The sequence below is a fragment of the Felis catus genome, chromosome E2, assembly GCF_018350175.1.
Source record: "Felis catus isolate Fca126 chromosome E2, F.catus_Fca126_mat1.0, whole genome shotgun sequence".
NCBI classification, from domain to species: Eukaryota; Metazoa; Chordata; class Mammalia; order Carnivora; family Felidae; genus Felis; species Felis catus.
In genome coordinates this window covers 43,114,864-43,139,085 of record NC_058382.1, presented here as the reverse complement: position 1 = coordinate 43,139,085, position 24,222 = coordinate 43,114,864, and the positions used below count along the sequence as shown (strand labels likewise).

Sequence of the window (24,222 nt, the reverse complement as noted above, 5' to 3'; positions counted from 1 at the left end):
CTGGGGGCAAAGTCTGGTCCAGCTGTAGTCCCCAGTATGTGGAAAACATTCCAAAGACACCACTCTTGGGGCAGGCAAATGAACTCTGACACCTCGGTGGGAGATCCCAAGTATTGATCCCCTGAGGTCAGACCAAATGCAGGCCCCTTCCCTGGAAGACAGGGAGCAAGGCCAAGCACCTGATTCCTGTGACCTGACAGTCCCTTTCCTTTTTCTGCCTCGTTTCTCCCTTATCACCTCTCTCTGCATCCCCACTGTTACCCTATCTGACCTTCAGGTTCATGTGAAGAGCCTTTAAATGCACAGAACTAGGCCCCACCCCTTCATATTCTGATTCAGTTATGTCTGGGATAGTGCCCAAGAACCTGTATGTTTGTCAAGTTCTTGGATGATCCAGGTGACCAATCAGGCTTCACACCCTGCCCCCACCTTCCCAGCCTCTCTTCAGCCATCTATTTTGGGAAATCATGAAGTCTGAGAAAAGGAAAAATGTTTATTTTCAGTAAGTCCAAGGCCCCAAGTAGGGAGAAGGGCCAAATTTCCCCCTCCTCCTGAGGCCTAGGCTGCTGCTCTGGTTTGGGCTTGGGAGAAGGGGAGACTCCAGTGGAGGCGGGAAAGTCACTTGTACTGAGGAGAGAGTGGAGGTACAAGTGGGGCGGCACAAACACTCAGCATCTTATCGATGTCCACCTGGGTTGACTTATCCACCTCAGCCTTGAGGCGGCCACTGATCCCCAACTTGGGCAAACACCGTGGCTCTTCTCCAACCTCCTCTCCCAGGGGAGCCAGTGCATGGGTGGGGGACACGAATGTACTGGGGCAGGGCAGAGTGAGGCCTGACCCCAGCTCACCTGTCACGGGCAGCAAAGCCTGCAGTTGCTCCACACCTGCCTCCTCGGGGACCAGGGCCAACTCCAACTCAGGTTCCACGTCCACCTCAGCCTCCCTGTCCCCCTCCCCTGCCTGATTCAGCTCAGGATTACAATAGTTGATGTACTGGTACAGGGGCCGCAGGCGCTGGGCCTTTCCTGCAAACAGCCAGGGCAGGGCAGGGGCTGGAGCACCAAGCTGTGCCATGACAGGGGTCCATCAGGCAGGAGAAAAAGGGAGGGCCCAGGGGCTGCCACTCACGCTCCAGCCCCAAGGTCTCTGGAGGTGCAGACACTGTGCTGGCCACAGCTGGGAGCACTGGAGCTCCCAGACTCTTGCGCTTCTTGGCTTTTTTGTGCTGTTTGGCAGATGGTGAGGGCTCAGTCTGGCTACCCTCTGGCTCCTCCCTCTGCGGTGGCAGCCCCTGTGGCATCTCAGCTTCAGCTTTGGGATGGACTTGGTGGCTAGGCCCTGGGAGGCTGGGGGACAGGAGGCCTAAGGAGCCAGCCTCCAGCTTTGGCTCCTGTGCCCTGACCATAGGGAATAACCCTGCCTGTCCACCACCCCCGGCCCAGATTCTTGTCCCTTTCCTGGTCAGCGAGGCTCTGGGCTGGACAGGGAACTAAAGCTCATGTGAGCTTAGTACCCTACAAGGCCTGAGACCCCTCCTCTGGATGCTCCCTATGCCAGGGTTCCTCAGGGACAGAAGGAGTGAGGAGTGATGGTGGTGGCAGGAGATAAGGATGCACTATGTAAGAGTGCAGGATTTAGGGATCCTGCTGGAGTGTGAGCCCACCCTCCCCACCAGCCCTATAGGTCCTTCCCTCTGAAAGCCCCCTCACTTGACTGGCTTCCTCTTCGGACCAGGACTGGGCCTCACAATGGAGACCATAGGCCTGGGAGGGCCTCTCTCCTCTAGTGACTCCACCTCTGGCTTGAGCCTCTCTTCCTTCAGCTTGAGTCGTTCCTCCTGGAGCTCTGGCTCTGAGACTTGCACTGTTGGGCACTTGTCTTCACCCAGGGTCTGGCAAGCCTCATAGTGTGGTACCAGGCACTGGTCTGCCATCACTGGACACTAAGGGTGACACATAGGTAACTGGTCACCAGGCAAAGGACACAGGGATCAGTAATTAGACACCCGAGGAGGAGCTTGTCCTGGCATTTAGGGGGCCTCGCACAGAGTTTGGCCTCCCAGAGCGCCGCGGACAGTCGCTTGGAGACCACAGCCTGACGGTCACCTCGGAGGTCTAAGCGTGGCCGCCAGGCGACTCTATGAGCTGTGCCTGCCCCGCGGCCGTCCTCTCCTGGGACCCTGGCCGCCTCTCGACCCCTGCTGAAGCTACGGCTGCGCTGGGTCAGTACCTCCTCGACGGTTGCTTTCGGGGAGCGGAGAGAGGGGCCGGACCTGTGGACCTGGCGCTGACCCCAGAGACCGGCCGGGCGGCGTGGGCAGTTGGGTGGAAAGGGTGCCTGACCGTGGCTCTGTGCCTCACTCCCCAAAGCTGGAACTACAAGCCCCAGAAGGCTTTGCGCCAGGGGGCCTTGGCCCCTGACCTCAGGGACGGAAATTATTGTTGCCCGGCAACAGCAAGCCCGTCGGGTCGCAGCAGTCGGCGGCAAAACTGCTCCGGTGAGCCCCTTGTCAGAGTGTTGCGGGGAAGGGGTCGCGAACGAAGCAGGGAAGTGGGTTAGGAGCGGAGGCAGCGAGCGCTTTGCGGGGTGAGACGGCGGGGCAGAGGCAGGGAATGGAGGGGCACCGTTGGGGTCAGGGTCTGGGTCCAGAATCCAGGAGGAGGCACGGGGCTGCAAAAGGGGCCAGGGGCCGGAAAAGGGGCCAGGGGCCGGAAATGTGCAGCCCAGCAGGCCTCGGTACACCGTTGCAGGGTGGCGAAGGCGGCATGTGCGAGGGCCCGTCCCGTATCTCGGGGCCAATCCCCCCAGACCCTACGCTCTTCCCTGACTACTACCGGCGGCCGGCCTCGGGTGAGTTAGGGGGTGGCACGGCTGGGTGAGGCCCGAGTGAGGGTCTGGCTCTGATCCACCACTGAGCCCCGCGCTCGGCCCCATCTGGCTTCTCAGCCCAAGGACGCCTTGAGGGAAACGCGCTGAAGCTGGACCTGGTCACTTCGGACCTCGACTTGGACGCCACCCCTCCGCGCGGTCCCCGCATAGGTCCTGGAGCCAGACAGATCCTGGACCGTGGCAGGCATGGCGTCGGAGGAGTGCTGCTGCAATTTGGGGGCATCTCCCTAAGCCCAGGGGCCTCTTCCAAGAGTAAGTTCGGATACAAAGAGCAATGAAGCTAGTACGATGAGGTCAAACGCTGAGATCAAAAGCGTTGCTTCTCCTTGCTAGATTCTGGGCTCAGGGTTTGCCTCTCTGAGTGTCAGTTTCCCCAATTATGAAAGGAGGGGGGAAATGCGCTACTTCCTCAAAGAAGAGGACTGAATGCAGTAGTCCCTGGGAAACCCAAGCTCAGCTTAATGAATTCATGCATCAGCAAAACGTGGTCTGTTGAGTGCCTACTGTGTGCCCTCTTTATAGGTGCTAGAAGAACAGTAAACAAGTAAAGAGATGGCTATGATAAACAAAATGATTAATGGTCTACTTCACAATAAAAATGTAGAAAATAATCAGGGACAGAAGAAGGTAATGACTATGTCAGGAAGGGAACAAAGTGATGAGGCAGAGTATGTGTATACTGTTTTAGATGGAGAGGTCATGGAGATCTTTCTGTAGGAGGCAAGGTGTGGGCCTTTGTGTGAACTGATGGGAGTTGGATCTCATGGGCTGTATGTAGGGCAGAGTCTGGCAACATCTTTTTCCCAGGGAAGGACCCGAAAGACTATGAGAAGGAGAACCTGAAGCGGATCAGAGAGATCCAGAAGCGCTTCCGTGAGCAGGAGCGCAGCCGGGAGCAGGGCCAGCCCAGGCCCCTGAAGGCTCTGTGGCGTTCACCCAAATATGACAAGGTGGAGTCCCGGGTCAAGGCCCAGCTGCAGGTACCTGCCTTGGAGAGCCAGAAGCATTGTTCATCTTGTTGACCAACAAGCAGTTATACTCTGATCTGAGTTATGGAGATGAAAATCACAGGGGACTAGGGAAACGGGCTAAGAGATAGCCGGCCTGCTGCAGAGTCGGGCTGGGGGCTTCCTCAGGAGTGGTGATGGCTTGGGTCATCCTGAGGGACAAATAGGTATTAGGCAAGGGGAGAATTGAAGAGAACCATTCTAGTGAGATGGAACCTCACAGATAGAAGTCCTAAGACCAGAGGGAGTATGCGCAGTGGGATGTTATGTTCAGATCAATGTGAAGGGAGAAGAGCATGAGGTTAGGCTAAGAAGTCAGCTGGACCCACATCATTTAAAAAAAAAAATTTTTTTTTCAACCTTTATTTCTAAGGGCAGTGAGAAGGGCAAGTGCAGGGATATGGTGGTGGGATTGTCTTGGGTAGATAGTAGTACCATTTCTCTGTCCAGGGTTCTCAGAAGGAGGAGCAGAATTGAGAAAAGAGACAATAAGGTCATATGTGAATTTGTTGAAGCTGAAGCATTTGTGGGATTCCCAGGGGGTAGGAGTGTGTCCAGGAAGCAGATGGAGAGTCAGGTCTGGATCTGAGGAGTGAGACCCAGGAGTTATTGAGCATTGGGCTGAGGACAATGATACCAGGGAAGTGACCCTGGATTTAATGGCTTGGAAGCCAGCTGTGAGTGACCTTGGTGGGGACAGAGCCAGGAGGCTTGGCAGGGAAAGAGAAAAAGAGAATGGTAGTCAAAAGCCAGGACTGAGGTAGAAGGAGGAATGGTTGGTTGTTTTCTTAAAGATGTGAGAGACACACATATTTAAATGCTCATGGATAGAAGTGCTTCTTCAAGAGGGAGGAGGTCCATAGGGCTAGATACAGAGAAATATCCTCACAGGCAGAAGGAACAGAAGCTCAGCTGTACGGCCAGCTTAAGACTCTGACCTCAGCCTGGCTGATTCCTCTGCTGTGCCCTACCCTCCAGGAGCCCAGCCCAGCCTCTGGAACAGAGCCCACCCACTTCCTTCGGGCACACTCCCGCTGTGGCCCTGGGATCCCACCACCCCGTGCCCCCAGTCCTCAGCTAAACCCACCAGGCCCCAATGCTAAGGTGAGAGGATGTGTGGGGGTCGGGAGGTGGGGCAGGGATCTTGAGGGGTTCAGGAGCACAACACAGTACTGTCTGCCCCATCATGCTTGCCATGTCCTGCAGGGGCCAGGCCTCGATGTGGACTTCATTAGCCACAATGCCCGCACTGCCAAGAGGGCCCCCCGGCGGCATTCCCGCTCCCTGCAGGTCCTGGCACAAGTGCTGGAGCAGCAACGGCAAGCCCAAGAGCACTACAACACCACGCAGAAGGGCCACGTACCCCATTAGTAGGTCCCACTGCCCAACACCCAGGGTGAGGGGTTCCTGTGGAGGGTGGGAGAAAACCTACGCCCTGGGACCATCAACTCTGAGCCTGTGCATCCACAGCTTGTTGCAACGCAGGGATCTGTGGCGGCGGGAGGCTGAGGCCCGCCAGCATAGCCAGCTGGACCCTGCCATGCCCCCTGGTCACACTTGCATGCCTGAGAACCAGCGGCTGGAGACACTGAGCAATCTGCTCCAGAGTGAGTCCATAGGCAAGAGGTAGGGGGGTGTAGATGAGGAACCCACTGGGGACCACACACCCCTGCCCAACACTCACTCTTCCTGGATCCCTCATAGGCCAGAGCCAGTTGCTACGTGAGCTGGTGCTGCTGCCTGCTGGGGCAGACTCACTGAGGGCCCAGGGCCACCATGCTGAGCTGGACCAGAAGCTGGTGCAGGTAGAGGAGGCCATCAAGATCTTTTCCCGCCCCAAGGTCTTTGTGAAGATGGATGTCTGAGCCCTTTTGTGGGGGCGCTTATGGGGGTCCTCAGTGAAGATTGCCACACAGTTGCAGAGGGCAGGATCAAGCCCCATCATAGAATGGGGGTCCAAAGACAGGAGCAGTGGTGTGGGCAGTATCCCCAGAGCACTCTTCCCAGCCACCGGTGGCTGTAGAAGGGCCAGCCCAACCTCTTAATCCCTTTGTCAAAATTAAACCTTTTGTACACAATGGGGTTTGTTTCCATAAGAGCTTTTCTTACCCTAGAAATGCAAAGCCTGGTGTCCCTCCTGCTGCTCAACTGCAGGGAGGTCTCTCTGTTGTCCTTATCACTCCTGCCTCAGGTCCAGGGCAGGAGGCAAAATTGTTAGACCATGGAGGATGTTAGGGCTGGGACACAGAAAGACCATGACTGCATTTGTAGAAAACTTTTAATGTTCCCCAGATGAAGAGGCCCCTGCGAGCAAGCTAAAAACCCCCACTGAGGAAGTCCCTGCCATGTCTCAGCAGCCTGGAGTGGCAAGGGGCTGCATCCTTGCCTGTCAGAGGCTAAAGCCACTACCATCTCCTCTCATGCTACTTCCCCAGCCAGCGCTGGCCTGCTCTTGATCCAGGGAGGGCAGAGAGCTGCGAGCACTGGGAAGTAGGGGGCCCTGGCGCAGGTCCCAGCATGGAGGCCCTTGAGACAGCCCATTGGAACAGGGAGGCTGGCGGTTCTCAATGACCAGATCACTGCTGTCATCGTCACTTTCGGCCTCAGCAGGCCCAGGCCCACCAGAGGGAGGCCCTGTCAGACGACCAGAAGCCCCACGCACCACATTATTGTGCTGATTGGCTGGCTTGACAGTGACAATGAGGTTGTGGCTGTTGGCGACCATCATGTCCGTCACTTGGTCCAAGGTCTTCCCAGCGACCTCAATACCATTGACCTCGAGGATCTCGTCACTGACTGCCAGCAGCCCTGTACTCTCAGCCAGGCCCCCTCGTACCAGGCGGGAGATGAAGATGCCTGGAACCCGTTCCAGGCCCTGGGGAGCTACACGTACACTCATGCCATCTCGGATGTAGAAACCAAGGGGACGGTCAGAGCCATGCTTGTGCAGCCGCACCCTTCGGTGTGTCTCAGGCAGTAGGTCCACATCTATGACTGAAGAAACCTGGCGGAAATCTTGGGGCAGGCTAATTAGCAGGGGTGGCCGGGTGCGCAGGGGTGCCACTGGCCGAAGTAGAAGCCCTTTCTTGCGCCGTTGCAGAGAGTTGGAGGCAAAGGCCAGGCCACTGGAGTCGCCTTCTGCTGCAGGAGAGGGGGAGGGGGGCGCTGAGATCAGAGACTCTGCTCTCCCACTTGAACCCTTTTCCATCAGGCCCAGGCCTGGGGAAAAGGGCACTGTAGCTATTTCCTACCACTTGGAGGTCAGGGCAAGGGCAGGGACTGCAGAGGGTGAAGCCTGGATGCCCTGGGCATGGACTAACCCTTGTAGACCTGCCCTGCTGTCCTACCCCACAGAGTCTGCCCACTGTACCCCATCCTCCTCACCCCGCTTCTGTACTAGCAGGCGCAGCGGTGGGGGCCCGCTGGCCAGGGCCCGGTGCAGGCTGTCGTCGTTGGTGAGGGGCAGTAGGTCGCCGTGAGCATCTGTATAGCCAAGCAGCACGTCCAGGCCCGGGATCTGGTGCACTGCACGCAGCAACCGCGAAAATTCTTGGAAGCCACTCACCGAAGCGCGGGGCAGCGCGAAGCGTCGGAACTCAGCATCAAACTGGAGGCAGGGGGTGGGTGAGAGGAGAGGTCAGCACGGAGCCCGTGCCCTTTCCCACCACAGGTCCGAGGGTGTTAGAGGTCGGAAAGGGCTGTCGCAACAGCTGCAGCCTTGCGCCCAGACCTCAGTTCCAGTACAAGGGACGCTGTCCAAGGTCTTCTCCCCGCCCTCCAGGTACCAAGGCCACAGGACTCTAGTGGCCGGCAGTGGAAAGGAGGATAGATGGAGGAAAGCGAGAGGAAAAGCCAGAGAATGGGACATGAATGATGGAGGCGAGAAAAAGGTGGTGGGGACTAAGGAGCCAGGAAAAGGGAGAATAAGGGAATTGGAAGCGCCTAGGGCCGAGGCCGGAGCCGGGGCCAGAGGGGCCCTTACTTTGCTCTTCACCTCGACGATGTTGTCTGGACTGCGCGCCGGAGTCCTCTGCGGCCTGGCCATGGTGGGGCCGGGCGGGCTGGGGACGGTGCCCCAGGCGGCCCGCGGAGGCGCAGGTGCACAGACCCGGCCTGCCGGCCCGTGCTGCCCCGCCCCTGGCGGTAGCACTCGCCCCGCCCTCCCATCCTGACCATGACGTCAAGGGGGCAGCGACAGAGAGTGGAACGTGGAGTCTACGTTTCCTAGGAAACGGAGATGGGGATGGAGGCGTCTTCTTTTGCTCTTACGTCATTACGCTACGGTGCGCAAGTCTCTGGAGCCTGGGGGCGGGGCGTGGCCAATCAGAGGGAAGGGGTGGGGGAAGTGACATTTACTAAGTGTAGTCTGTGTACTGTTACTTCTACTGGCCTTATAAGACTGCACGTTTTAGATGAGAAACTGAGCCATAATAAATATTTGCTCAACTCTTCGGTTCACAAGGTGAAGTGGCTTTGGGCCAACTCGCTTGACCACTCCTGGCGGCAGCCTGAAGCCCTAGATCCCTCCCTCTCCATTCGAGCCATCCCGGCCGGTGCCACAGAAGTCTTGACGAATGGCCCAAACGCCGGGCCCCTGCTCGGAGATACCCTGGTAAGACCAAGCAGGTTGGCATCCAATCTTCCCAACAAGAATCTGCCCGCAAATATCCGAACAACACGGGCTCGTGCGCACGCGCGGACACGCATTTGGGCGTGGCCTCGACCTTAGGTTCCGCCCAGCCGCGGTGCGCTTCCTCTTCCGACGAGAGGCGGGGCCGCGGCGTCCGCGGGAAACCCAGGCTGGTGGTGCTCCACTAGGTGCATCCCGGGAATGGCAGGCTCGGGGAGCTTGGTCCTGCGGCCCTGGATTCGAGAGCTGGTCCTGGGGTCAGATACACTCTCAAGTCCGCAGGCGGGGCAGCTGCTAGAGGTGAGTCCCGCCACCCTTCTCAGAGACCAGGGCAGGGCCCGAGGGCGGTGGGATTGACGCCGGTCGACGCCGTCAGGTGCTACGAGAGGCCGAGGCTCCGGGCCCGTCCCGCGCCCCTGACTCGTCTGATGTCGCGGCCACACTGCTTGTGTCTGACGGGACCCACAGTGTCCGATGCCTAGTGACGTGGGAGACCCTGGACGCCTCGGATTGGTGAGAGAGGAGCCGCGGGGTCTGGGGAAATCGGAGTCTAGTGGGAGTGCGCGAGGCGGAGGTGGGAGGGCCGCAGGCGGGCCGGGCTGTGTTCCAGTGGGCCGTGGCCGTAAGGGTCGTGCTTGCCGCTTGCCGCAGGGAGGAGAAGGAGTTCGGCTTCCGAGGGGCAGAAGGCCGGCTGCTGCTGCTGCAGGATTGTGGGGTCCGCGTCCAAGTCGCCGAAGGCGGCGCGGTGAGTGGTGAGGCTGGTTTGGGTGGGTTAATGAGCCTCTTCGTGACAACTCCTAACACCCGTCCCTTAATTCAATCCTTTAGCCCGCGGAGTTCTACCTCCAGGTGAACCGCTTCAGCCTGCTGCCTACTGAGCAGCCCCGGGAACGGGTGATTGGTTGGTAAATGATGCCTCCCCCCACCGGCTGTTCTCTCTACTGAGGCCTCGCTGACTTTGGTGTAGGTCTTTTGGGTGGGAGGGCTTAGGCCGCTGGAAACAACATTGCCAACTACCTCCCTTTTTTTTTTCCCCCAGCAACCAAGACCCGGATGTGCAGAAAAAGCTCTATGACTGTTTGGAGTGAGTAGAGGGTTGGGCTCTGGGGCCAAGTGTGGCTCTGTCAAGGGCAAATTTGTGCAGACAGGCCTCAGGATTGTTCCTCAGGCTTGTCCTCTCTGTTTCTATAGGGAGCACCTTTCAGAGTCCATCTCCCCCAGTGCAGGTATTTATAGGGGTTGGCCAATGACCCTAACTCCCTGTAGAGTGACCTCCCAGCCATCACCTCTTGCTTCTTTTATTTATTTATTTTTTTTTTTTTTTTTAATTTTTTTTTTCAACGTTTATTTATTTTTGGGACAGAGAGAAACAGAGCATGAACGGGGGAGGGGCAGAGAGAGAGGGAGACACAGAATCGGAAACAGGCTCCAGGCTCCGAGCCATCAGCCCAGAGTCTGACGCGGGGCTCGAACTCACGGACCGCGAGATCGTGACCTGGCTGAAGTCGGACACCCAACCGACTGCGCCACCCAGGCGCCCCATCCTCTTGCTTCTTTAGTAAGCTTTTCTTCCTACCCACCCTGCCTTTCTTCTTTTTTAAGTTTTGGCCCATCCTCTGGTCCCCTGCCCTCAGGCCTTTCACTGTCCCAACTTCTGGATGAGGTGCAGGAGGACCAGGAGCATCGGGGGGCGTTAGTGCACCTGGCTGAGAGCTGTCTGATGCTGGCAGGCCCTTACACAGCACCCCCTCTTACCCGCTGGGCCTCCTCCCACCATAGGACCACGGTCAGTCTGGGGCTCCCCTTGGGAAATGTCAGAGGAGTTGAACAAGGGCTAGGCTGAGAGTTTATGCCCCACAGGGAGAAGCTGTGTACACTGTCCCCAGCTCATGGCTGCACATCTCTGAGAATGACCAGCGAGTTCTGAGCTCTCTGGGTCCAGGTCAGAGGACACAGGGTAAGAAGGACTGGAGAGGTCAAGATGGGAGTACCTGGGGACCTAGTGCCCACAGTGCTAATAAGCTCCCCCTGACCCTCAGACCCTGAGCTGCCCCCACCAGACCCAGCTCTGGAAGACCTATCGCTGACCCTGATCTCTCCTTCCTCACCTACGTCCTCAGGTAAGGTGGTGCGCAGGCCACAGGCATTCACTGCTATCAGCCACGTCGGGGGATGAACACAATCCCTGTCGGCCTGGCTAAGCTAATGAGCCACTGAGAGGGCTGTGCCCACAGTCGGTGCCCTCCTCTCCAGGAACCCCTGCTTTACCCGGCCACATGTCCTCTGAGGAAAGCGGTGCCAGCATCAGCCTTCTGCCTGCCCTGTCCTTGGCTGCTTCAGACCCAGTGCAGAAGGATAGCTCCCGGCCTGTGCCAGCCATCTGTTCAGCCCCTGGCCCCCTGCCCCCCAGTTCCATACACCCTAGCCGTGGACCCAGATCCCCACTCCTGAGCTGCACCCCAAGTCTCTCACCCCTTGGTCATGTACCCAGTCCACATCAGGCCATTGTGACCAGGGCCCAGAAACCTAGCTTGGAGTTCAAGGAGCTAGGATTGCCCCCCAAGAACCGGCAACACTCTCCAAGGACAAAAACGACCACAGGAGCCCTGGAGTCCAGCCCTGTTGGGGTGAGTATAGCCTCTCTACAACTGGATAGTAGAATGGGATGGGTCTTGGGTGGAGCTGGGAGTGGGAGTGGGGAGTAGCATTGGATGGGGTTAGGGGTCCTTGTAGGTCCCTCTCCAGATACCACACCACCTTCAGGACCCTCCAAAGAAGCATCGTGATGGTTCTGCCTTCCAATATGAGTATGAGCCACCCTGCGCCTCCCTCTGTGCCCAGGTGCAAGCTGTCAGGTGAGTGCCTGGGGCTGCCCCTATTCTTTGGGTCACCAGGCCCAGTCTCCATTGACCTACAGCCATGGTTCTTTTCCCAGGCTTCCTCCCCAGCTTGTGGCCTGGGCCTTGCACCTTCTGATGGAGCCACAGCTGGAGTCTGAGCTCACCCAGGTGTGAGGGGTCATGTGAACATGTGGGAAGATGTGTGCACACAGGTCCATGGCTGGGGATAAACCAAAAGTACTCCCCACTCTGCTTCGAGTTTTTTAATAAAATAATCTCATGCGGCAGGAAAAGGAGAGGGTCAGGGGTTGGGGCCGCCGCCTCTTTGGTCTGTGGCTGGGGAGGGTGGCTTCTGCTCAGGACTAGAGGGCTCTGTGGGCTGTGGGGGCAGAGGTTGGGCTCCAAGGCCAGATCCTGCAAGGGAAGGAGGAAGGGAGAGGAGGGGTCAGGACTGGACTGAGCAGTCCTGCCACCCTCCCAACTGGCCCTAGCTTCCTCTCACCTAGGCCTGGAGATGAGGGTGCCTCAGGCTTTGGCCTCCGCTTGAGAACAGGGGAGCGCTGCAGCCGCAGGGGCCGTTCTGAAAGACACAGAAACACTTGGCAGGGGAGGAGGTTGCTAGGGGCTTGCTGCCTGTCCCCAAGCGTTCTCTCCCACCTCCAGTGCGTGTGTGAACACACACTGTTGGCTTCAGAGCCACCTCCTTCCCCTGCATCCTCCCACCCCTGGCAAAAGCTATTCTCCTGGAGGTGGAGCCAGGACTAGTGGGAAGGGCTTGTCAGACCCGTGCTCCTGGCCTTCTGGCTCCCTAACTTCTCAACCCCTTACACCATTGGTGGCCCCCTCCAAGGACCAAAACCACAAAGGGAGCCATGGAGTCTACCCTCCCCATCTCCTCCTGCACTCAAGCACACAGGGAAGTGTTCCCCCTCACCAGCAGGGGTCTGGAGCTGGTCCTCATGCACAGACACTGCTCGTCGCCCTGCCGAGAGAGGCCTCGGCCTCAGCTGGCCATCTGGGGGAGGCCAGGGTATCAGGGTATGGTCTCAACAGCTTTCCCCACTCCAGCCCTTGCTTCCCCCTCCACCATCAGGGTCCCCAGCCCAGTATTGGGGTGGGGGCTAGGTGCCTGCTTACCTTCGTTCCTAGGGCCCAAGCAAGGGTCCTCTGGGAGGACCAGGCTGTCAGGGGAGGGGCTGGTTCTTCGTGGACTAGGGCTGGGACAAGGGGAGGGGGGGCCTGGACCATCCTGTTGGCCCCAACCACGGCCCCTGAGCTCTGCATTCAGCTGCTGTCCTAGTGTCTTCCAGGTGGTGGACTCCGGACCTTGGCTCCCTGGACCAGGTCTGCATGAGGGGTCTACAGGGAGAAGGGTGTGAGCCTAACCAGTCGTCTGACCCCCTCCTATCTTTGCATGTCCCCCAACACACACAGTGGCCCTTACTCACCAGCCGACACGGAGTGGGTGCGGGACTTGATTGAGATGGGAGGGGCCTCTGTGGAACTGTCCATAATGTCACCTGCAAGGGGCTGGGGGTTCAGGCACCAGCCTTTGGGAGTGAGGGAAGAAAAACCTGGCCTCTTCCCCTCTTCCCCCAGAACAGCAAGTACCTTGGGGACTATATCTAAGGACAGCTCCTTCACCAAAAATGTACTGCCATAGCACAGGATCCCACTTACCATCCGAGCCAGCCTTCTTGATCTCTCCATCCTTGCTCTGTAGGAAACAGGGAAATCGAGCTCAGTCCTGTCCTGTCTTCACTCTAGCCTTGTTCTTGTAACCACTACTAAATGCCCACCAGGAGATGCAGGGATAGATGAAGAGAAAGCTCATGTAACCCACAGATGGCGATGAGAGGCTAGAAGTAGCCAGGGAGGAGTTCCTGACACAGGAACACGTGGCAGGGTGATGAGATGAAAGAAGTGACAAGGGCTGAGGCCTTGGGGCAGGATTAGGAGGCAGGACAGTGTCTTGAGAGGAAGTACCTGGAAGACTTGCTGTTTCAAATGCAGGTGACAAGGTCAGAGTTCTGTTAGATCTACAGAAAAAGGACCACCCCAGTCCAATGACCAGGGCAGAAGCCAAGAAGGAAAAAAGGTGGACTCTGATGACTGTTCTGAGGGGGAGGGGGTGGAACTGACAGCCGTCTGTGTGTCATGAGCCTCCTTCTGGTCACATATGTCACCCACAGATTGCCACAAGCCACATGTCGCCTGCCCCCTCACTTTGCACTTGTGTCCCTCCCAACTTACTTGCTTCCTCTTGCCTTCAGCACTCCCGCTGCTTCTGCTCACACCAATCCTCTGCAGCATCACTTGTACCCGCTGTTCAAAGGATGGGGCCAGCTCTGTGTCTCCCCGCTCCAGGGGCCGCCGCTGAGAACACAGAAGCCCAAGTAGGAGAGAGCCCATTGCCTCAGTCCTAGCAGAGCCCTCACCCCTTGTCACCAGGCCTACCTTGTCAGGTCTGGTGCCCAGTGTTTCCTCCTCCTCAGCAGGTAGTAGTATCATTGAATAGGCCTTGCTTTCCCGGGTATAACGAGGCCGGCTCCTATGGGCCGGGTCTGGGCTGCTGGTGCCCCCCTCAGCTCCACCAGGCTCCTCCCCACGGCCGGGGCGGGATGGTGGCCGCAACAGGTCTCCCAGTGTGGTCTTTCGAGTACGGGGAGCTGCCCCAGGGCTGGTCTCTAGATCAGGCCGTGACCCCCGGGTTGAACGAGGCTTCTTAAAGGCAAACAGGGTACCCAGCTTCTTTCTCAGTGTACGGGGGACAGGGGTGGTACCCCCTTCATTGGCTGAGTCCTCTTCAGGAACCCAGCTGTGGGAACAGCTGGCAGTGAGTGGCAAAGCAGACAGACCATCCCACCTTCTCCCACCCCATACAACTGCCCCTCACTCACAGGCTATCCTGCTGGATCAGCCTTTTGGAGAAGAATTCCTCCACGCCTTCGTCCACGCGGGCACTGAGTCCATTCCCTTCCTGCGGCAGGGCTGGGAGCACCTGGGGGACACCATAGGGTAAGGACTGAGCACAACCATATATTCTCTCCACCCCTTGATAAGCAGCCTAGCCTGGGCAACTTCTGTACCTGAGAGCTGCAGTGACCTTAGGGGGCTACTGACAAACATTCCTGCTGTCCAACTGGTGGGCAGAGATGGTTTCACATATCCCCTAATCAGAAGCTGGCCCTGGACACACACACTCAGCCCACACCTGTTCTTGTCCCATGGAGTATCAACACCCGGAACCATCCTGTCACCAGCAGGCTAAAACCTACAGGCTCCTGGGTCACACGTTCCCATTTGCTACCCTCTCTGCTCCAAACAGTTCCCTGCAGTACCTTCCACCCCCACCCCACCCGGCCTGCTGGCAGCTCAGCGGCTCCTGCTGCTGCGTCAGACCCTCTGGGGGGCCTCAAGCCAACTCCTGCCTGCCTTCTGCCCTGTGTCCACTGTCCCCACCAGTACCCAGCCCACACAGAACATCTCCCCACATAAACAACTACTGGATGTGCAGTAGATGCAGGATTGTCCCCGCAGCCAGGGGGCCCAGGATCTTTCAGTAACCCTGGGAGAGGGAGGATAAGATGGACACCCTCTCTCGCACATCCATTCTTGCAAAGGGCCAACCTAAGATGCGGTTCTAAACTGAGATGTACCCCAAATTAAATCCACACGCTCATGACCCTGCATGGGAATGGCCTGGGGAAGGGGTGGCCAGGAATAAGCCAAGATTCGGCAGCACGACCAAGTACTCTCGAGTCCCGACAACCCACCTCCCTAGCTGCTTCTCTCCTGAGAAACAAATGAGGCACCCGTGACCCCCTAGTTCCACGAGCTCTGGAATGGGGGAAGGGCACTCACCTGGGGGCCCCCCGGTGGAGGACGGTGGTGGTACTGGCGCCGCGGCCGCGGCCGGGCCCGGGTCGGATGGCGTAGGGGCTCCCCAGAGGGTGGCAGGTCCATGCAAGGCAGTGGGCCGGCCTGGGGACCCGGGGTGGCAGGGCTCGGAGAGCCACGGGCAGAAGGCCCCGCCTGCGGCTCTGCATCTTCCCCCGGAGCCGCCAGCTCGGGCTCCGGTTCCTCAGCAGCACCTAAAGGGAGAGCACCAGAGGAGTACCGAGGAGCAAGCCTGGGGAGGTGGTGGTGGCAGCAGCGGCGCTGGGGCGGCGGGGGACCCGCCCAGGGCGCGGGGAGGGGCCCGACTACGCCACCCCCACCCCCCCCACGCCCGCCCCTCCCCCCGTCGCCGCTGTCCGCGGTGCTGAGCGCGGCCCCGAGCGGCGCGGCTCTGCGCTGCCGCCAAGCATGCGCATCCTGGGGGTAGGGAAAGGGGCGGGGGAGACGAATGGAGAGTAGATCCTGGTCTGCTCAGGTCCTGCTCCATGCTGACCACAGTAGACCCCAACCTACAAGTCTGCATGGGGAACCTGGCCTGGCTCAGTCAAGGGTCAGGTAGTTCCTAGGACAAGACTAAATGAATGTGACCATGTGTCTAGGTCCCCAGATCTAATGGAGGACCTTCAGCTCAACCTGGTTAACTCCCTTTCCCCCAGACCGACTTACTGTGAGTGGAGAGGACCAGGTGAAAACATTGGCTGGAGTCAGGCCATTTCTGTGGAGGACTGTCATGCTGGGTGGGGAGGGCAGAAACTCAGCCTGGGAACCAGGGGAGCTGCCTCCCTGCCTTCCAAACTTCTGGGACCACCTACCTTCTGTTCCTCTTCATCCTTCTGCTTTTCCCTCACCTCCTCAGAGAAGAAAAGACCTTCCAATTCCCCAGGCCCAAGGGGGCTGGGCTCACCTCCATCCAGTGCTGGTATGGCAGGAGGCATTGTCACTGTTGCCTGCTGAGCCAGACTCTCCACCTGCAATAAGGCACCCTAAAGATGGGCAGGTAGGGCCTCAGCCATAGTCCCATCAGTGCTAAGGAAACCCTGAAATAACCCTGGGCTATATGACCCCAGAAGACATTAAAGAACCCCTGCAAGGCAGTGGCCAGGTCACTGTGTGTGTATGTGTGCCTGTGCATGCATGCACATGCCTGCGTGCACAATTCTCCCTCACCAGCCGATCACGGGCTGCATTCAGCCCCTCCAAGGCCTGAGCCACAATGCTCTCTGCCAAGGTCCCCGTGACTGACAACCGCATATCCCTGAGAGCAAGAGAGAGCAAAGATTAGTGTGCTATCTATGCCCAGTCCTGTCTAGTCCAGTTTAGCCCAGTCCCATCCAGCTTACCGGAGCCTAGTGAAGGCATCTTGCAGCAGGTGCTCTGGGAGCAGTTCTGGGAGGCCCCTTGAGCCCACCAGAACCCCCTCTAGCTGCTCCCTCCACCTGGGTCCCTGTAGCATCTGTGGGCAGAGGCTCCTTGTTGTGTCCAATGTAGCCTGAGTGAAATCCTGGGTAAAGATCAGAACATGGAGGGTGTGGCCTAAAGCTCCAACCCTCACAGAACAGTGATTCAAGGAATATCACAGTCAAACCTATGGGATAGGGGTCAAGCCTATTATGGAGGTGGAGATGGGGTTGGGGCTAGGATACCATCTTACTTGAATATCTTTACGGCAGACCTCGCCCACCTGTCCCAGGAGGCCCTCTAGCTTTTGCCGCAGCTGCCACTGATGACTTGGGGAGCTTCCAGCCTCATACAGAATTGGGAGAATCTGGAGGCCAAGGAGGAGGAGGAGTTGCTAGTTGACACCTGATTAAGTGGGGGAGGGTCTTTTTGCAGTGGTGGGGAGGGGAGTACTCACACTGAGAGAGAAGTTGGCATTTTGGATGGCATCCTCAGCCTGGTGCACAGCAGCTTCACCCTGGGGTCCAGCCCCACAGCCCAGTAGCTCCACATGCTCCTGCACTGACTGACACAGTTCGTTCACTTCCTGGGGGGGGGGGGGGGATGCATCAAGAATCAGTCCGATCTTAGTCCCCTCCCAGCCCCCCAGACTCTGCCTCCTTCCCAGTGTCTCCAACAGGGTGGTAAGGTCCTGAAGCCAATCCCATCAGGCCAGTCACTTAGGAAACCTATCTGTTCAAGGAGGGCAAGCAGTGTCTCCTTTGGTTCATTTTAGAGACTTTATATATACTCCCTAATTGTCCTGAATAGGAAAAAAAGGAGCTGTTAGTCGTGTCTGTATTTTAGAAGCTTGATCTGCTTATCATCCACATAGAAGACAGACTTAGTGGTGAGCAGAAATGGGAGTGAGGTGGGGTGCCTGTGTGGCTTAGTCGGTTAAGCATCCAACTCTTGATTTGGGTTCAGGTCATGATCTCATGGTTTGTGGGATCACAACCCTAGTCAGGCTCTGCATCGTCAGATTCTTTCTCTTGGGATTCTCTCTCTCTGCACCTCCCCTGTTCTCTCTCTCTCAAAAATAAACATTAAAAAATTGTGAGGAGCCATAGATGAAAGATCAGGGGGAGCAAGAGATAGTTGGGGTGGGGGTAAGGATCAGTGTGTGTGAGAGTTAGCAGAGGGAGGACTAAGGAGGTCTGTGGGGGCTCTAACGTGGCCTGGAGAGACCTGGTCCAAACCTCTGTCCACAACACTTGGTGAGCGTGGGCACCATTGAGATTGGGTTCCAGGATAGAGAGAAGAGTTTGTGCAAGGTGATGAGATCACTTGAAAATCTGTAGAATGTGAAGCCCCTGAAGGATGTCTGGGTTGAGGTGCCTGAGCTCTAAAGCCTGGGATTTGAGAACAGATGGGTGGAGGGATCTCACAAAGGCAAGGTAGCAGAGGGAGATGAAACCAGAAAAAGTGTCGCTGAGTTTGGCCCCAGCAGAGGTGGGTGGAGAGGGCAGAAGAGCCCTGTGAGCAGGAAGTCATACATGAGGCTATCATCACCTGGGGTGGGGGGTAGGGGGCCGGTAGGATTAAGGGAGGAGTTCAAAACAGCTCCCATCTTGAACAGGAGACCCTATTTAAATGCTTTTAAAAGGCATCCAGGGGTGTTATTTGGGGGAGCTACCAAGAAGAGGGACTTGTCCGGGACAGCATAATTCAGGCACCCTAGCCCCAAGAAAGTCAGACCCTCAAACTCACAGAGGATCTCGAGGGCCAAAGCTCATCCCATCCCCTATCTCCTGTGCCTACTCAAGGTTGAGGGAGGGGACACTAACCTGCTCTGAAGGGTCGGAGACCAGACCCGGTGGCTGCGGACAGGAAGTGCGGTCAGAAGAGGCATGGTCCGCACGGTTATTCCTCAAAAGACAGGCTTGGATCTGGGGACAAGGGATATTGAGAAGTGGTAGGAAGCGGGGCTACCAAGCAGAGCAGGGCAAGGGAGGAGAGGGACCCACACCTGATGCACTGCACGTGTGGTCATTTCCGGGCGGCTGCGATGTGCCTGGGCCACGTCGTTCAGTGGCAGAGGCATGGCCTTTAGGCTGCGGTTCTGCTCCAGGGCCTGCGCTACGTCCAGCAGGCCCAGAGCAGACGTGTGGTTCCGGTCCCAGACGACAGACCTGGGCCAGGCCGGGCTTCAGTCAAGGGCGGAGCTCCACAAGCTCCACCCAACCCGCTGGCCTCGTCCATTCGCCTCGCACACAGGCCGAGGCCGCAGCATTTGTTCCTCCACATTCAGCCCCGCCCCTTAGCCCAGTAAGCCCCCCTCCCCCCTCCGACCCCGCCCACCGGAGCCTAGTGTTGACCCGAAGTGCCTTGGCCAGCATCTTGGCGCCGGTATCCCCCATGGCGTTGCCGCTGATATCCAGCGCCGTCAGGTTAGGATTCGTGCCCAGGGCCCGGAGCAGGACGCTGGAGGCCAGCTTCAGCCGCGACTCAGCCACCGACAGAGACTGTAGGGGCTGCAGTTAAGAAAAGCGGTCAGCAAGGAGGGCAAGTTACAGAGTCTGAGGGAGCAGGAGTCACAGGGGTCCATTGCCTGAGGATCCCACATTGTCCCAAGAACTCACACAGTCATCATCCTGCATGAGCTGGACAATCCGGTGCAGGACGTCGTCCAGGGTCTCCCTGTGGGGCAGGGGCCGCGGTTTGGAAGGACCTGGGTGGGGTGGTGGGGTGGTGGGGTGCTGTCTGGGAGGCCCGGGAGTGAGTGGGATGGGGACTCACTTGCACCGGACGTTGAAGTTCCTTCCAAGTGCCACATGTCGCAGGGACCGACTCCTCCCGATGGCCAGCACCAGAGTCACCATGTCTGAGCCGAAGCCTAGGGGTGGCTCGGATCACGCATACGGCGAGGCTGGGGATGAGGTGGGAACTGGTTGGGCAGTGGGAGGGTGGGTTTCCGGGCAGCCTCACCATTATCCGCCAGATCCAGGGAGCTCACTGCGCCGGCGTCGCACACTAAGTCCTGTATCACCTGAGCGCCCGCTGAACGCAGCTGAAGGTGGAAGGTGAAACAAGCTCAGACCGACAGGCCACAGGTGCAGAGGCTCAGGCGCCCAATGGCCGGCGCTCACCGCCTCGCGGCCCCACTCCGCGTGCGCCCACTGCCTGATCACGTCTCGGGCCGGGCGCTCACCTCACAAGCGCTGAGGTCCAGGTGCAGGTCGCCCGTGTGCGTGTTTAGCGCAAGGCCTTCCAAAAGGGCCCTGGGAGAGGATGTCACAGGGGGTGGCGGGAGCTGGGAAAGGGGGCCCCAGGGCGCGAACGAATACCAAGAAGGAAGGGGCAGGATACCGGAAGGTCGAGGGGGCGATAGGAGCGGGGTGAAGCTCTGGGGCCCCGGCCTGGGTGCTGGCCGCACACGCCGGGGCGTAACCGTAGGCAGCGACACTGACCTGAGCGCGTCGGGCGGCAGCTTACAGCCCGCCAGGCCCAGGTGCCGAAGCGTCTCCGCACGGCTGAGGAAGAGTTGGAGCGCGTCGGGCGCAGCCCGGGACTTCCTGGGGTGGGCGAGCGGGAGGAGTGGGCTTCCGGGCGCAAGGAGGCGGCTCCCAGCCGTCTCCCCCTACCCCGCCCGGACCCGCCCCCCTTACGTGCGGGAGAAGACGTTCCTCGAGGCGTCCAGGTGGCTGAGGCTAGCGCAGCAGCCGCCGGCCAGCGCCGCGAAGAGCTGCGGGAAGAGTGTGTAGGCTACACCGGCGATAGATTGAGCCCCCCGCCTCCCCCCCACGGGTCTACCCTCAGGTCTCGGGCCCGGTCACCGGCCCTACCGATCATCCCCCCACTGACCACCCTCTCACAGTGTCCAGGGCGGTGTCGGTGCCCGCGAGATTCAGGAACATCAGAACATTAGGACGGCTCAGGAAACTATAGAGGCCCTGGTGGGAGGATGGGCGTGGGAGGGAGGGAGTCAGGGATCACCTCACCAAGAGCTTCCTGACATCCCACTGTCTGCAGCGCCCCCAATCATTGGCCCTAAAGACAGTCACTCACCCCACTGTCCTCCGAGGACCCCAGCGCCCCAGGGTTCCCGGAAAGATCCAAGTGGGTCAGGGCAGAGTCAAAGGCCACATTGGAAGCCAGTGCCCGACCCAGAGACCTCATTCCTGTGGTGGAGAGAGTGGCTCAGCAATCAGGCGGATTCACCTCCCCTCCCCGCTCTGACCACCCCACCTACCTCGAGCTGTCAACCCTGTCTGCGCTAGGCTGAGTTTCCTCAGGGCTCCAGGACGATACTCTAGGTGTCTGCTGAGAGCAGCCATGCCTGGGGAATGGGGGCAGCTGTGTGGCTCTCACCTCCTCTAGCACCAGCCTCCTGGGGGTCCCTAGGTTCATCCGTACCTCGATCATCCAGCAGGTTCCCCGCCAGGCTAAGCTCCCGGAGGGCAGAGCTCGAGTGCCCTGCCAGTGCCTGGGCCAGTCGCCGGACAAAGTCTCTGGGGACGAGACCCCAGGTGTGAGACTCTGACCCTGGATTCCCATCTCCTCCCCAGGCCACTAGCCTCCCAAGCCCAAACCCAAGCCCCCAGACTCCTGTCTCCAAGCCCTACCCTTTCCCCCTTACCCCCTCAGGCCACAGTTCTCTAGCACTAGCTCCTCCAGGTGGGACGATTGACTCATCATGTGCAGAATCTGTTCCGAGACCTCAAGGCTCTGAGAACCAGAGTGGAGGCTCAATGAGCTGCACCCTGGCCACCACACCCTTGGCTCCTCCCTGCCCCTACACTCTCACCAGCTTCATGTCCACACAGGAGAGGCACTGGAACCACAGGTTGTAGGACAGGGCAGCCACACTCAACGCCAGGTCGCTGGGTGAGAGAAGGGGAAGGGGCAGGGCTCAGGGTCCTCCTAGGCCCACCACCCCCCTCCATGGAGAGGCTGAGGCCCAGGAATGTGGGTCATGGGATCTCCTTCCCTTCCCAGTCCTGGAAGGCCACACACCGACTGCCCAGATGGCTGAAGTCGCCTAGGCTGAAGTGGCGGCAGCCCTGATGATGGTAGATGGTGTCCACATCCTGGATGGGAAGAAGGTGTCTCCAACTGGCTTTGGGCCATAAAGGGTAGAGGGGACCCAGTGCATGTGGGGGGTCAGATGTCTCCAGAGCTCCACAAGGAGGGCCCTACTCTCACCCACTGAATCTCCTCTCGGAAAGGGAAGCCATTGTAGTCACACAGAGCCTCATACGTCTCCAAGAAGCCACCTGGGGGAGGTGCCAGGGGTGTAATGGATGAGGAAGAAGAGAGAGACAAAAGGTCAGAGATGGAGGAAGATCAGACTCGAGTTGGGTGGTGGCTGTGCCTCAAGTGACTGTTCAGTTTGGGGGACGCCCAATCCAGGGGTCTGGGGCTGCAGGATGGGGGGAGGCTGAAAGTTCTGTGTGCCCTTTTCTTGGTCCTTACCACAGGGGCTGCTGGGCAAGGTGTCTTCGGAGGGGCTGCTTCTCTCCAGCCGAGCCAGCATGGAGGAGGATGTGGGCTTCCGGAATAGCTTCCTGGGGAGGGGGATAAGGGACAAGGGGGCAGGGGACTTGTAGCCCCTAGGATGGGAGGCAACCCACTTGCGTCATTCAGAGCACCCCCTGCTGCCCTCCTTTCCTGCTGGTCCCTTGTAGTTGTCTGGCCTCACCCAAGGTTCGAGCGAGGGAAGACCTTCTTGATGGCTGCAGCAATGTGCTGGGCCAGCTGTTCCAGGGCAGCTACACCAGCAAACTCCAGGACCAGCTCAGGCAGAGACTCTAGCTCAAAAGTGACCTGGGGAGGGAGGGCTGCTGGGTTGGGCATGTGTGGGGGCAGGTGGAAAAGGAGGCAAAGACCAGGCTGCAGGCTGTGGTGGGGTACCAGGTGTCTCACCTGAGGGGGTGTCTCCTGCAGTGCCATGGCCTGGACCTCCAGGTAGCTGAATGTGCAGTCCACCTGTGGAGTACCTGAATCAGCTGGAACCAAGGCCTTAGCCCTGCCCTTCTGGGACCCCAGTCCGTGCAGTCCAGGGTTCAGAGCCCGCCCTGCTTGCTGTGGAGAGCCCAGTGCTATTGGCAGGGCAGAGCCCACAGAGCACAGACAACTCAGCGGAGGCAGCCCTCATCAAAAAGGCTGCTGGAGGGCAAGGGGTGTGGGGTGGTGGTCAGCCCCTGGCACTCACCCTCAGGGGAAGGCAGGTGTGGAGCAGGTAGGCTCTCCATCGTAGCAGTGCCTGGGGGAAGAGAGTGTCTCACCCCCTGGGCAGGGCAAGAGACTCTATTTTCCTGGGCCCCAGTGGCCCTCCCGAGCTCTGCCCCCTGCCATACCAAGACATGACCTCGCTCAGCACCCTCCCGTTCTGGTAGCCAGGTTTTCAGCAGCAGCTCAGCCTCCTTGGGCCACAGGAATCTGGTGATCTCGCCTGTGGAATGGCAGCCTGCTGGGTGACTTTGGTCCTCCTGGGAAGGTCAACTCAGGCCCATGGTCTGCACCAGGCTTCTGGCCTGGGCTCATCTATGGGCCAGTAAGGAAGGAGTGGAGTGGATGTGGGGGCACCAAACTCTTCCGAGAAGCAGAGAGAACTGTTTGCAGGTGCTCCGGGACGCTGGATGGGCTTCTGGCTTTGGAGCCAAGTACGCGGGAAGGGCCAGCGCTTACCTCGCAGCTCACAGGATATGCCGTCGGGGGTCTGGGCCATGGGGCCGGGCCGGGCCGCCGGATGGCCCAACGAGCTCCGACAAGAAACAGTAGCGGGCGGGCGCACACACAGGAAGCCTGGGGGCCCTGGCCCGCACTGTAGCCACCTGCTCCTCCTGCAGCGGAAGGTACGCGCTGCTTCCTGCCAGGCCGCCCCCAGCCCGGCTCCTCCCCGCCCCGGCCTCCGCGGGACAGGAGATGTAGGAGGGGGGCAGAGTCCCAGCTGTCCGCCCACCCAGTCGCGCAGGAGCTACTCTGGCAAGACAGACACCGGGTAGGAGTGGTGTGGCCGGGAGGGTCGCGCGTGTGGCGCGCGCCTCTTGCCATTTCTAGCCCCCTACTTCCACCCCTCACCGCAGTGCCTGTCGCGAGCACCAGGGGGCGCTGCCCGCTCGGGGATCCCTGCGGCCCACCCGCGTTGGTCCCCTCCAAAACCTAGCTGGGGAGGTGGACAAGGGGCGGGCCGGGAGGAGTGCCTATTCAGCAAGGAGCAACGAATCTCTCTCAGTAGCTCTCCCAACACCTGGGTCCTAGCCTGAAGGGCCTAATCTGTTGCTCCTAACCTGGAGTATGTGACCCCGTGGGATAGCCACCAACTTTTTTTTTTTTTTTTTTTTTTTTTTTAGCAATCTGCATGGGGGGGGATAGAACTCACAACCCCGAGATCAAGAGTCACCTGCTTTACCAACTGAGCCAACCAGGTGCCCCCGAGATCCACTAACTTTTGAAAGGCCGAAAAAATGCCAGATGGGCTCAGATACCCTTTTCTAGAGCACAGAGTCCCCAGCTTTCATCAGGTTTGGGCTGGAAGGTGGGGAGTACCTTCATGGGGCAGCCTTGGGCTAAG

The 24,222-nt window shown here is 59.0% G+C and overlaps 5 protein-coding genes across 19 annotated transcripts; 2 read left to right on the top strand and 3 right to left on the bottom strand.

The window, feature by feature from the left end:
* Positions 1-473: 473 nt before the first annotated feature.
* Positions 474-2,642, bottom strand: CE2H16orf86 (chromosome E2 C16orf86 homolog). The gene is made up of 5 exons (XM_019819920.3): positions 2,233-2,642; positions 1,713-1,945; positions 1,132-1,349; positions 852-1,055; positions 474-627 (listed from the first exon to the last, which is right to left on the bottom strand). Exons 2-5 carry the CDS (start codon positions 1,934-1,936, stop codon positions 500-502), a joined length of 774 nt encoding a protein of 257 aa, XP_019675479.1. The 5' UTR covers positions 1,937-1,945; positions 2,233-2,642; the 3' UTR covers positions 474-499.
* Positions 1,945-5,977, top strand: ENKD1 (enkurin domain containing 1). Of its 2 annotated transcripts, XM_003998171.6 has the most exons (8): positions 2,367-2,500; positions 2,754-2,853; positions 2,950-3,144; positions 3,700-3,872; positions 4,878-5,003; positions 5,106-5,269; positions 5,370-5,506; positions 5,604-5,977. In XM_003998171.6, exons 2-8 carry the CDS (start codon positions 2,769-2,771, stop codon positions 5,762-5,764), a joined length of 1,041 nt encoding a protein of 346 aa, XP_003998220.3. In that variant the 5' UTR covers positions 2,367-2,500; positions 2,754-2,768; the 3' UTR covers positions 5,765-5,977. The 2 variants fall into 2 exon arrangements, with proteins under 2 accessions (XP_044903195.1, XP_003998220.3); XM_045047260.1 differs by lacking the exon at positions 2,754-2,853 and having other exon boundaries at positions 1,945-2,500.
* Positions 5,978-6,159: 182 nt separating this feature from the next.
* PARD6A (par-6 family cell polarity regulator alpha) lies at positions 6,160-8,114 on the bottom strand. 3 transcript variants are annotated; one of them, XM_003998134.6, is made up of 3 exons: positions 7,882-8,114; positions 7,284-7,506; positions 6,160-7,040 (listed from the first exon to the last, which is right to left on the bottom strand). In XM_003998134.6, exons 1-3 carry the CDS (start codon positions 7,942-7,944, stop codon positions 6,289-6,291), a joined length of 1,038 nt encoding a protein of 345 aa, XP_003998183.1. In that variant the 5' UTR covers positions 7,945-8,114; the 3' UTR covers positions 6,160-6,288. The 3 variants fall into 3 exon arrangements, with proteins under 3 accessions (XP_003998183.1, XP_006941682.1, XP_019675478.1); XM_006941620.5 differs by having other exon boundaries at positions 6,160-7,037; XM_019819919.3 differs by having other exon boundaries at positions 7,894-8,114.
* Positions 8,115-8,266: 152 nt separating this feature from the next.
* Positions 8,267-11,662, top strand: ACD (ACD shelterin complex subunit and telomerase recruitment factor). 5 transcript variants are annotated; one of them, XM_006941623.5, is made up of 13 exons: positions 8,268-8,511; positions 8,718-8,829; positions 8,906-9,042; positions 9,181-9,274; positions 9,358-9,434; positions 9,569-9,613; positions 9,721-9,755; positions 10,164-10,315; positions 10,390-10,486; positions 10,569-10,649; positions 10,783-11,156; positions 11,263-11,384; positions 11,465-11,662. In XM_006941623.5, exons 1-13 carry the CDS (start codon positions 8,474-8,476, stop codon positions 11,541-11,543), a joined length of 1,443 nt encoding a protein of 480 aa, XP_006941685.1. In that variant the 5' UTR covers positions 8,268-8,473; the 3' UTR covers positions 11,544-11,662. The 5 variants fall into 5 exon arrangements, with proteins under 5 accessions (XP_044903193.1, XP_006941685.1, XP_023100774.1 ...); XM_003998170.6 differs by having other exon boundaries at positions 8,269-8,511; positions 11,293-11,384; XM_045047258.1 differs by lacking the exon at positions 9,721-9,755 and having other exon boundaries at positions 8,267-8,511; positions 10,132-10,315.
* CARMIL2 (capping protein regulator and myosin 1 linker 2) lies at positions 11,618-23,503 on the bottom strand. 8 transcript variants are annotated; one of them, XM_045047257.1, is made up of 39 exons: positions 23,337-23,503; positions 23,006-23,100; positions 22,861-22,911; positions 22,572-22,634; positions 22,348-22,472; positions 22,122-22,213; positions 21,852-21,922; positions 21,663-21,736; positions 21,454-21,529; positions 21,286-21,374; positions 21,063-21,157; positions 20,899-20,985; positions 20,715-20,827; positions 20,522-20,599; positions 20,315-20,391; positions 20,117-20,221; positions 19,858-19,927; positions 19,635-19,716; positions 19,446-19,542; positions 19,289-19,346; positions 19,008-19,180; positions 18,676-18,838; positions 18,494-18,595; positions 17,125-17,253; positions 16,921-17,034; positions 16,610-16,770; positions 16,437-16,524; positions 16,082-16,252; positions 15,936-16,002; positions 15,234-15,463; positions 14,270-14,370; positions 13,827-14,187; positions 13,623-13,745; positions 13,050-13,086; positions 12,818-12,919; positions 12,507-12,728; positions 12,304-12,384; positions 11,872-11,949; positions 11,618-11,783 (listed from the first exon to the last, which is right to left on the bottom strand). In XM_045047257.1, the coding sequence occupies exons 1-39, from the start codon at positions 23,374-23,376 to the stop codon at positions 11,671-11,673; spliced, it is 4,254 nt and encodes a 1,417-aa protein (XP_044903192.1). In that variant the 5' UTR covers positions 23,377-23,503; the 3' UTR covers positions 11,618-11,670. The 8 variants fall into 8 exon arrangements, 7 of the variants coding, with proteins under 7 accessions (XP_044903192.1, XP_044903189.1, XP_044903188.1 ...); XM_045047254.1 differs by having other exon boundaries at positions 12,304-12,351; positions 23,337-23,393; XM_045047253.1 differs by having other exon boundaries at positions 16,951-17,034; positions 23,337-23,393.
* Positions 23,504-24,222: the final 719 nt, after the last annotated feature.